Source organism: Psammomys obesus, unplaced genomic scaffold, assembly GCF_907164565.1.
Source record: "Psammomys obesus unplaced genomic scaffold, mPsaObe1.curated_primary_1811, whole genome shotgun sequence".
Classification (NCBI taxonomy): domain Eukaryota; kingdom Metazoa; phylum Chordata; class Mammalia; order Rodentia; family Muridae; genus Psammomys; species Psammomys obesus.
In genome coordinates this window covers 27,828,385-27,839,075 of record NW_026585504.1, presented here as the reverse complement: position 1 = coordinate 27,839,075, position 10,691 = coordinate 27,828,385, and the positions used below count along the sequence as shown (strand labels likewise).

The window sequence follows — 10,691 nt, the reverse complement described above, 5'->3', positions numbered from 1 at the left end:
GCACTTAGGTATCTAGGTTATTTTCAAAAGTTTAATATCCACCTACTCTGTGGCATGGAGATCAATGTTGTGCATCACAGGCCCTGCTCCCAAGCTGAGGACCAGGCCTTTTGCACAGTAGTATGGGGCCAGGCACCAAAGAAATGCTAATAATCAAGGGAAAGAGGACATTAAAAACTCGTAGCTATAAATGAACAAGAAAATTAAAGTTTATGTATTGAGAATTTTATTTCATTGCCCAAAAGTAGTCTCAACAGTGTTTTACCTGTTAATAAGATATTAAACAGAAATCTTTCTGACCATTTCAATGCTGTGAAATAGTTATTTACAATGAATAGCTTTTTTAATGTGAAGTGTTTCCCATGCTTCTCTCAGGACAGTCCTGATCATCGCAGCCACATTTCTCAGCAATGTGGTTGAGTCTCCATCACCGGTTCCCGTGATGCACATGAGTCTCCAGAACAGCAATGGCATCAACACTCCCACGACCAGCGATGACATCTATCGTTCCATTTACGACTGATCCAAATTTCACTTCCAGAACTGCCACTGCTCATTTCCTTGCTGCATTTTCATCTTTGCTGGTCAATTATTTGGGTGATCACTTTTGTAAAATATCATATGGGTGACAGGGAGATAACAGACCATATGCTTTGCTGTAAGTAAATTAAATAACAGGTGTACAGAGAGCAACCACTGGCAGAAAGTAGAAGCAGCTCATGATTGGCGCAGAGCAGATAGAGCACAGCTGCTAAGCATATCCTTAGAACTGAGCACACCCTTCCTTCCACACTGGAGAGTTCAAACTCTGAGCAGCTAACGATGCACTGAGGTAAACTCCAATCTCCACTAGGCTGCTATTAGATGAGCAAGATTCAACTGAAATTTGTGAATATGGGAACCGTAAAAACTGCAAACTACCTACACTTGTTGGACTGGCCCCACAGGCTTAAAGTAAAAAACAAGCCATCTAAATTTACATCAAATAAAAAACTGTAATGCACCCCAAATGCAAGCAACTTCATCCTGAGGTGTTCTGGGGTTAGTTTTCAACAACTAGGCTATAACTGCCCCTCAAAGCAATAGAATTTTAGAAAGAGAGAGAGAGGAGTTTTAAAGACCCCAGAGTTTGATACTATCAATTACCCAGCATGTTTATTATGGATTATCTCTCCTCCTTCAATTTCTATCTGCTCGTACAGCCACTTGCGGTCGCAGCGGCATTCAACCCCACATTTGGTAGACCCACAGGTGGGACAGGCGTAGAAGCATCCCAGGCAGTCCTCATCCAGGCAGTCGCAGAGGTCCATGCCACTGAAAATCAGCAGGCCCTGGCTGTCGTACACTTTACTGTTAGCTGGAATCATCTGTCTGTAGATTAAAACAGTGATTATACATAGTATTTTTGAATACTTAGTTGAAAATAAAATAAAAAATGGAGATAAAATATTTTTATGAAGACGGTGGGAGGGTGGGACAAGGAGAGGGGGGAGGGGTCTGCAACTGGGATGTAAAGTGAAAAAATAAAAACATCAATTAAAAAATAAAGTTTTATGTAGAGATGAAGCTCTGCTTAAGTGGCACATCATTTACCAGGGTCAGGGCCTAGTTTATACCCTGCAGAAGAATTCCAGATAGGAGGTGGCCCAACTCTAAGTGCTGAAAGTTAGAGAAGACCCAAAAATGGCTGCTCAAGTCCACATAGAAGCTAACTTCAGCTGGAGAGGTGGCTCAGATGGCTGCCATGCTTGGAACAAGCCTGATGACTGAGGGATCCCTGATCCCAACACAAACACTCAGTTTTCCCCTGACCCCCAGCCATGTATAAGCATCCGCACACGTACAGATTCAGATGTGCAAACAAATAATAGATCTTAAAAGAATAAAGAAATGTCCCTGCAAACAGCTTTACACTAACAGAGGAATGAGTAGCTGGAAGTGATGTGTTCCATTAGTTAGCAACTGACACTGCGGGCAAACTCAGGACATACCCTCTAGAGGTCTTACACTCTAGTCAATCTGTTTCTTGTTTCTTAATGACTTCTGGTAAATCTGTTCTGAAAATATTTCAAATCACTCAATGGAAAACTTAATAGATGGAATAAAGGTAAAAATGTTGATTCAGTAAGAAAACAGTTCAACCTGTTATAATAAATTTGTCAAAATCTTTTAGACACTCAATGTAAGGACATATTTTAAATGACTGAGTTCTTTTTTCTGTTGACTGTACTAAAGCTGTGTGTCTAATTTGGACCTGCATAATAGAAAGTACTCTTGGGTTCTCTTAAGTGCAATGGCTTCTCAGTCAGCTGACATTCAGAAATTAGATATACTAGGAAGAGAACATCAATATCAAATTTTGCAAACAGTATCTTGGCCAATCCTAAGGTGTTTCTTCAACCATTTTAACTTTGTTGTTGTTTCGAGACAGGGCTTCTCTGTGTAGCCTTGGCTGTCCTGGACTCGCTTTGTAGACCAGGCTGGCCTCGAACTCCCACGGATCCACCTGTCTCTGCCTCCCACAGTGCTGGGATTACAGACATGTGCCACCATGCCCAAGTTAAGTTTTTTTCTTTTTAAAGAGTTATTTAATATATGTATGTACGAATGCACGCATGCCAGAAGAAGGCATCAATCATATTATAGATGATTGTGAGCCACCATGCAGTTGCTGAGAATTGAACTCAGGATCTCTGGAAGAGTAGCCAGTTCTCTTAATGGCTAAGCCATCTCTCCAGCCCCCATTTTAACTCTTATTCCAAAACATTTTTACTTCATGCTACCTTCTCAGAAAGAAGCTTCTAGTGTTCCAGTGGATGCTTTACTTGTCTATGAGTAACAGTTAAGCCTTTCAGACTAATTTGGAATGTAATTTAAGATAGCAGTTCAGAAAATTGAAAGTTAAGAACATAGGGGGAAAAAAAGGGGATTATGCAGACGTGAACCAGTAAAACAAATAACCTACAGCTTCAGAACCAGCAGCCTACCTGTCAGAACCACCGCTGGAATTTTTGGTTAGCTTCCTTTTCTCCCTTTTGCCAGTTTCTGGAGCAAATTCAGTTTGCTTTCCTGGGTTTGTAAACTGTAGTGACCTCAGAGCTTTAGCAGTTCTTCCCTGAAGGAAAGTAAGAAAACTATAAATTGAAACCTTAACATCCAACAACAGGACTTTTCTTAGCATTAGCCCACGGTACCAACCCCTCCCCTAATCTAGAAGGCAATTTGGGGCACAGAGAGGAATGTAGGAAAACCCACACTCTTTTAGTCTATATTCAAACATCTGTACTTTTTTCGTTAGTCTCTTGGATATCAGGTGCAGGAGCCTGGCACATTGAGGACAGAAATGGCTGCCACCACAGTAGAGAAAGCAGCAAAACTATCATACGAAATGACAGCACAGAAGCAAGGTTCCACACAATTGACAGTCCTTCAGAAGGTCTAACTTTATGAGAAGTAATGTGGCTCCATGTTCTGATATAATATATATATAATATACTTTATATATGTACTTATATATTTATATATTACATACTTTATACATTATATTATATATATTACATATATAATATATTGGCTCTGACAAACAAAATTGTGGTTCATAAGGGTTTAAGTCTGTTATTTGTGGAGGTAAGACTAAGTCTTTCAAAATGTTTTTCTACACCCAAAGTCAAGATTAGGTGATAAGGAAAGTAGTCATGTAAGAACAATGAGGATGTGGAGAGCTAGAAACCTCAGGTATCTATGACGAGCTTCACATAATGCTGGGTCCTAGAGATAAGCCTGAGAGGAACATGGTACACACAACTTAAAATTTTAATTTCGCTCATTAACACAACAAAAAGGAAAACAGAAAATGTGCTGGCAGCAAGAATTACACAATGCTTAAAGGGAGAAACTCTGTCAAGTGCTCTGTCAAGTGAGACAGTGACTCTCAATCCTTTTGATAGTTAAATGACCTGTGTACAGGCTTGTCTACAGGGAAGCGGTATCAAGCATTTCATACTTCACAGTGTAAAGCCATGTTCTTTGAGCACAGGGAGCCCTAAATTTAACCTTCACTATATTCAGAATTTGGAGGCAAAAGCATTATGAAAAGTCACAAATGTTTAAAAATCTCAAACAAGAATAGTTTCAAAGGGGAAACAAAACAATAGAAGTTACACTCAGTGACTCCTGGGCACTGAGACTCATACTTGGGAATTCTAGCTCCTGGGAGGCTGATGGGCAGTCACTGTCATGAGAATGAGTCCGGTCTTGACTAGCTAGAGTTCCTGGCCCATTTGCTACACAGTAAACCCCCACCTCAAAACCAAAATAAAAATCAATGACAAGCTGCTACTTTGATTCTTTTTTAAAGCACTGCTTTAGTCCTGTAGTAAAAGAAACATCCTTCCTGGTGTGTAGTCTCCAGTAGGTGATATACCATTTAGCTACTTCCACATCAGAAAAGGATCCAAGTTCCTTAAGTTAGCCTTTGCCAATGTGCTAAAGGCCTAAACTCTCCTTCCTAAGGTCTAAGAATAGAAGTTGTAGCACTGGAGTTGGGTACATTATGTTCTTTCTTCTAAGCCCTTGCTTCTGCTCATTCTTGACCTTGAGTGCACGGAAACATTTCACAACATCATTTTATTTTGCCTCAACTTTAAATCTGCTATGTGCTAATGAATGTGATAAAAATGTAAAGATAACTCCTTACTCTGTATAGCTAAAGTCCCACACTATAGAAAGCACAATGTCATCTATACATACATCTGACTCAGGCTTCCGTCTCTGGCGGTCATCTGGATCAACATCCACACTTCCATTGATGATCTGGGTACATTTTGGGCAAAGCTTCCAACCAGGTACAAGCTGTCTTCCAAACTTTGCACTCAGAAAAGTGGCATCATCTAAGTCGATTACATGCAGATTCTTTTTGGCTAGCTTTTTGTGTATGTTAAATGGGTCACAGCATGACTTCTGCAAATCCTCAAATCTGTCAATATAAATTTTTACATGATGGAAACAAATTGTATTATTCCCAGAAAGCGTCATTCCAGTCCTAAGCTGAAGCAAAAGCATGTCATTGGATGACAATTCTTGTAAAGTCTTAAAACCTGTGTGCCGAGTGTAAAAGGTTTTATGGCAGTCATGAGTGGTACGAAGCTGGACTCCAACTGAACACGGATCCATCATCCTTGAGTCTAGCACATTTCCCCTGTTTTATTTTGTCTAGAAATCTTTGGTAGGTCAACCTAGAGAAAACATTAAAGAAAGATTTGCACTGAAAACTCTGATTTGGAAAACCGCAGAATATAGTAAAATCCAGCTTCTTTAGAAAACAAAAGCACAATACAGCAAACATGGAATAGTAGGAGATACTAAAAGCCTACAAAAAGTAAGAATGTATTTAATCATGGAATGTGGGAAACAGTCCTTGCCGCGTCAGCACTACACCAGAATCCTTGTTATCACAGCTACAGCTTTAAGATCACATCACATTGTTTACTGAGAGAAACAGAAAAAGCAAGAAACATTCATATGAGAAATATTAGAGATTCAACAAACTGCTCAGACTTAGTAGGATTTAACAAGGATACTGGAAACCAAAACACTGTTTGCTTTACATAACATACAAATGTTACAAAATATACAAAGGACTGTTACGGAATTCTATAAATTCAGTATTATTTCAATCAAAAGGCAATTGAAAATTCTCCCCCATCTTGTGGGAGTTTAAAAGCTGGCCTGAATGAAAGAGTAAAAGTTCAAGAAAACACAAACACACAATCTGATAAAACACAAACTGTTGCAATAGAAATGAAATTCACAAACATTAAAAGTCAGTGACCTACCAATACCATTCACTTGGGTGAACCATCTACATACAAGTGCACACGTCTGGCAGTCAAGGAAGTGCCCCAGGGGCTAGCCGAGCTGTCTGATTGGCAGTCTGCTCATGTACTGTCCAGAGTCAGGCTGGCACAGATGTTTAAGCAGTCACCCACCTTGTACGGTCACATCCTGCCTCCGGACGCTCACACATCCTTCTCTGCTCCATCCCCACAGCCCCTACTAGCTCCTTCTGCCCTCCTCCAAGATGGGCTACACAGCCCTTTCCATCCCAGCAACTGCTTCTTTGCTCATCTGGTTTGCATGCTGGGAACATGGCCAACTAGGTCATTTCCCCAAAGCTTCAGGCTGCTCCCTTTACCTACAGGGCTGCTCTTCTGCAATGTTGATGCAACTCCTCCCTTAACTAACAGTAAGAAACTACCTTCCTCGTTCCCCCAAACAGGGTCTCACTGTCTAGCTCTGGCTGTCCCGAAACTCAGAAATCCACCTGCCTCTGCCTCCCAAGGGCTGGGATTAAAGGTGTGCACCACCAAGACAGCATAGAAAGACGCCATTTACTGCCGGGGTTCAGACCTAGCAGACACCAGAACCACAGTCTCTGATGAAATATGCAGTAAACAGGCCATGGTATTCAGTGGACTTCCCTAACTCACTGTAGACTCTGCCAGTTTGGCCTCCATTTATACCTTTATTTCACCATGAACTTACCGGTGAAAACACCTTTTCATTTAAATTGATTTCTAACCAGCTACCTGGCTGATAAATGCAAACACTTATTATATATACTTGTGTGGCACTAATAATTTACTAGCTTTTCCATTTTGTGGATAAAAAAAGATTGAAGGCCCACACCTTCAATCCCAGTCCACTGGAAGCAGACGAAGTCAGATCTCTGAATTCCAGGCCAGCCTGGTCTACACAATGAGTTCCAGGACTGCATTATGAGATATTGTCTCAAAAAATAAAAACGTACAAGACCGACCAGTATGTTCCAGACATTCTTTCTGATCGGTATAAATATAAAGAATTCCCAATGCAAGAAAAATACAGTTTTCAATACAAGGCTGTAACAAACTCCGTTCCCCTAAAACTTTTTGCTAACTTGGAGCTCATGGATTTGAACTAACATTCCCTAAACTTAAGGAACATTTCCAACAGTTCTAAAAAAATGCCAAGTGTTCATATCCTTTCAAAAATCATACCTAGACATTCTTATTGACAAATACTAAGCTCATTGACAAATTCTGAGATAATTAATGTGTAATGCATTATACATTAATTCCTGAATGGATCAGTGGGTCTGTAGCTCTTCTTGGATATATGTGTAACTGTATGTATTGATTTTGTTTTCCAACAGGAAAAATACCTCTGACAATTATTTAACTAAAGAACTTGTTCCAAGTTTTTTGTTTTGTTTTGTTTTGTTTTTCCTTTCCAGCCATTAACTGAATTCCTGGAGACTTCAGTTTCGAGTATTTAGTTTGTTTACCCATTTATGAATAATTTACTGATCTGCTCATGCCCACTGATCAACTGGAACAAAATATTCTTAACCCAAGTTTAAGTCCCACTGTCTCTAGATCCATCAAGTTTGGCCACTTCAGCAAAACTTCCTCAGAGCACACTGCCTCTGGGATTATGGGATTCTCCAGCTACCATCTGATCCAGCCATCTGTACATTCCACTACCCATCAGTTCTTCCTAACATCACTAACACTTCCTTCACCTCACAGGGTGAAGGCAGGCACTGCACAGCATGTGTCTCCACCGATCCATGTAAAAGAACAACTTCACATCTTTCTACTTTACAGAAACATCACACACTTTGCTACTTGCTAATCTCTATTATATATGAAGCTCCAAAGGCAAGAAACTACCCGATTTCTGAAGTCATGGCTTCTCTAGTTAGCAAATCCCGGCACTTTACTCTGATGAACTGTTTTTGAATGAGCATCCGTTCAGAATCCCAAATCAAGAGGGCACACTCTCCTGGAAATCAACGTGACCAGATCCCACTTCTCTGCAAACGATTCCCACCCCAGTACTTTATGGGATGCAGGCATTAAGGCTCCTACTCACAGCCACACCAGTATGACTCAAATCATCAGGTACAAAGGCCTACTACATACATGGTACTGGGGGTCGAAAAATTCAAACACACACACTCCAACCCACCAAAGTGATTAACCGAATGACATGGCTGAGACAATGTGAATTTCACAGAGGGGATTGATTAAGAGGTGATTCAGCTGATGATCTTCCAGAAAACCTGCGTTCAATCTCCCAGCATCTACACCTGCATCCATAACCTCCTGTAACTCCAGGTCCAAGGGTATCAGACGCCCTGTTCTGGTCTCTCTGGGTATCAGGCCGGCACTGGTGCACAGACATACATTCAGGCAAAATAATCATACATATAAAAATTAAGTAATTTAAAAATTGTTTTCAAAGTCGGGCGAATTGGCGCATGCCTTTAATCCCAGCACTTGGGAGGCAGAGGCAGGCAGGTCTCTGTGAGTTCGAGTCCAGCCTCGGCTACACAAACAATTACAGAACAGTCCAGACTACACAGAGGAACTTCCTTGGAAAACCAACCAAGTAACCAACCCACCCAACCCAAACCGAAAAAACTTAAAAGAGTCAAGCCTGGTTACTCATGTCCGTAATATGAGCTACTCAAGGGGGTGCTGGACTGGAAGATCGCTTAGGGACCCCCAATTTGAAGAAGCTGGGGATCCAGCTCAGCAGTGGAGCCTTCAAGCTTGCGCGTGGTCCTGGGTTCAAATCCTTCTACTGCAAACTTAAAAATAAACCCTGCAGGCTGTGCCCCAGAAGCGGTGGCGGCCCCACCGTGCTCTGGGCACAGCTGCTGCGAACCCCTAGACCCCGCCGCCGTGCGGTCCTTCCCTCCCAAGCCTCCTCCGGTCCTCGGCGGCCTCCCACATTCAAGCGCTCTCCGCGGGGTCCACTCACAGCCGCGCGGCCCGGTCCGCCTGAGCTGCCACCCGGGTCTCCGCGGCGCTCCGGAAGCGCGGTACCTCCCCAGTCCCGGCTTGGCTTCCCACACTACCGCCTACCCCGCGCCGACACCGAGAGGACGGCGAGAAGGCTAGAGGAACCGCGGGTACCATAAAGACCAGCCGGAAGCCGCCTAGAGCGGACGCCGGCGCGGGCGCCCCCGGAGGCGGAAGGGCTGCGTGCAAGGCGAGAGGGGATGATTCAATCCAAAGCAAGAGTTGCCTCAGGTGTTCACCCTGGACGATCCGGCCCTCTCGTGGGGTTGGGGAATTGGGAGGCTTTTGGAGGCCCTCAGCGACCACAACTTTCCCTTGCTTGGTTTGCAGATCTGCAGATGCTCGCCCTGGAGCGTTCGGGGCCTCCTGTGAGGTTGGGGAATTGGGAGGCTCTTAGCGAACACGTTTCCCTTGCTTGGTTTGCAAATCTGTTGAGCAGGATACCAGACTCCTGCACCTAGACAGATACACCTCATCCTGGAGGGGAGTGACTTAAAAGCAGCTTAGGGATGGACCCATTATTTAAAGTCTCTTATTTTATTATTTTATTTTATTCTGTTGCTTCACCTAAAACCCTTCGCTTTTCTTATGCATTATAAACATAGCTAGTTCTTTGAGTAAAAGGTAGGCCCCCCAGGAATTTAACCATTACAATGTTAGAAGGAAGAGAGTAAAATTTTATCGTTGTGTTTTGAGGTGTGGTGGGTTTTTGTTTGTTCTGTTTTTGTTTTTTTGAGCCAGGTAGCTGAGGCTGGAGCCTAGAACTCTATAGGGCGTCCATGCGCCTGTGAATGAGTAATTTAAGATTCTGACACATGCATCGGTGCCTTCTAGGCGTTCAGGAATGGGTTTGTTCCCTTTGCCAGTTAAAGAATTAAAAGGGAGGAGAGCGGTACCAGAAGTTTTAGGGTGTGCCTGCAGTCAACATATGCTACCTGGGAAATTGGGTCCCTTCCTGGGAATCTTAGTTTTATTAATAAACGAATAAAGAATAGACTCAAACAGAAACTCAAGGATAACTTATTAGAGTTTAAAAGGAAAAACCCAGGGCAGGCACATTGTTAATCTCGAAGTTGCCCCAAGCAAGAATATGGAGAAGATAAACATGGCAGGCAGCCTTGGGGAGGAAGACTAGATAGAGCTTTGGAAAAAGAGTAAGGGAATCCAAAGCTAAACCACGGATCTCTGGCCAGCATTTGAACACAGATGGAAGAAAAGTAAAGTTGTGCAATTTAGAGTCAGGCATCAGCAAGTTGGTCAGAACAAACCAGATCAGCCAAACATAACCAAGGCTCCGCTCTTAGGGGCTGCACAAAGGGTTTGGAAATCTGGGAAGGAAAAACACATTATCTTAAGCTGAATCTGCCTTCCCAGTAGAGGTCTCCTTGTCAGTCTGACCAGCCCCATTGGATTTAGGGAGCATGGACATATCTGCCCCCAGACATAGATTCCACGCCCTTCCCTCCAACTTCTCCCTAATCCTCTCACCATTTCTCTCTCCCAATCAGTCCAATCAGTGCTGTCAGTATTTGCCATGTGGGACCATTCATGGAAGACTATTAGGAGTTGTATTCCAGAAGAAAATGGACTCTTTCTTCCCCAGTAGCCATCAAGTACCAAAAGCTCCTTAACTAAGAGTGGGACTTCATGGGATCCTCCCTGTTAGGTCCAAAGTGGTTCTCAGTATGGTAGAGCTGGTGACAATTACCTCAACAGGAGGACTCTGGCCAGGTACATAGAAGCCTAAAGGCAGGTTTTTGTTTAACAAGGAACCTCCCTTAATCCTTCAGGAGCCACCCTTACCCTGCCCCAAACGTCAACTACCTTGGGCAAGGGTATCTA

General features: G+C 42.8%; 1 protein-coding gene across 2 annotated transcripts; it reads right to left on the bottom strand.

Annotated features, from left to right (window-relative positions):
* Positions 1-203: 203 nt before the first annotated feature.
* Arl14ep (ADP ribosylation factor like GTPase 14 effector protein) lies at positions 204-8,884 on the bottom strand. 2 transcript variants are annotated; one of them, XM_055599266.1, is made up of 5 exons: positions 8,809-8,884; positions 4,750-5,234; positions 2,988-3,115; positions 1,147-1,371; positions 204-656 (listed from the first exon to the last, which is right to left on the bottom strand). In XM_055599266.1, exons 2-5 carry the CDS (start codon positions 5,173-5,175, stop codon positions 602-604), a joined length of 834 nt encoding a protein of 277 aa, XP_055455241.1. In that variant the 5' UTR covers positions 5,176-5,234; positions 8,809-8,884; the 3' UTR covers positions 204-601. The 2 variants fall into 2 exon arrangements, with proteins under 2 accessions (XP_055455241.1, XP_055455249.1); XM_055599274.1 differs by having other exon boundaries at positions 204-1,371.
* Positions 8,885-10,691: the final 1,807 nt, after the last annotated feature.

Excerpts from the sequence above, each read along its gene's own strand:
- Arl14ep (XM_055599266.1), bottom strand. The coding sequence starts at position 5,175 with ATGATGGATCCGTGTTCAGTTGGAGTCCAGCTTCGTACCACTCATGAC. Across the intron at positions 3,116-4,749 it reads GACGGAAGCCTGAGTCAGAT|GGAAGAACTGCTAAAGCTCT; the intron begins GTATGTATAGAT and ends ACTTTCCTTCAG. Across the intron at positions 657-1,146 it reads ATCCATAATAAACATGCTGG|CAAAGCATATGGTCTGTTAT; the intron begins GTAATTGATAGT and ends ATTTACTTACAG.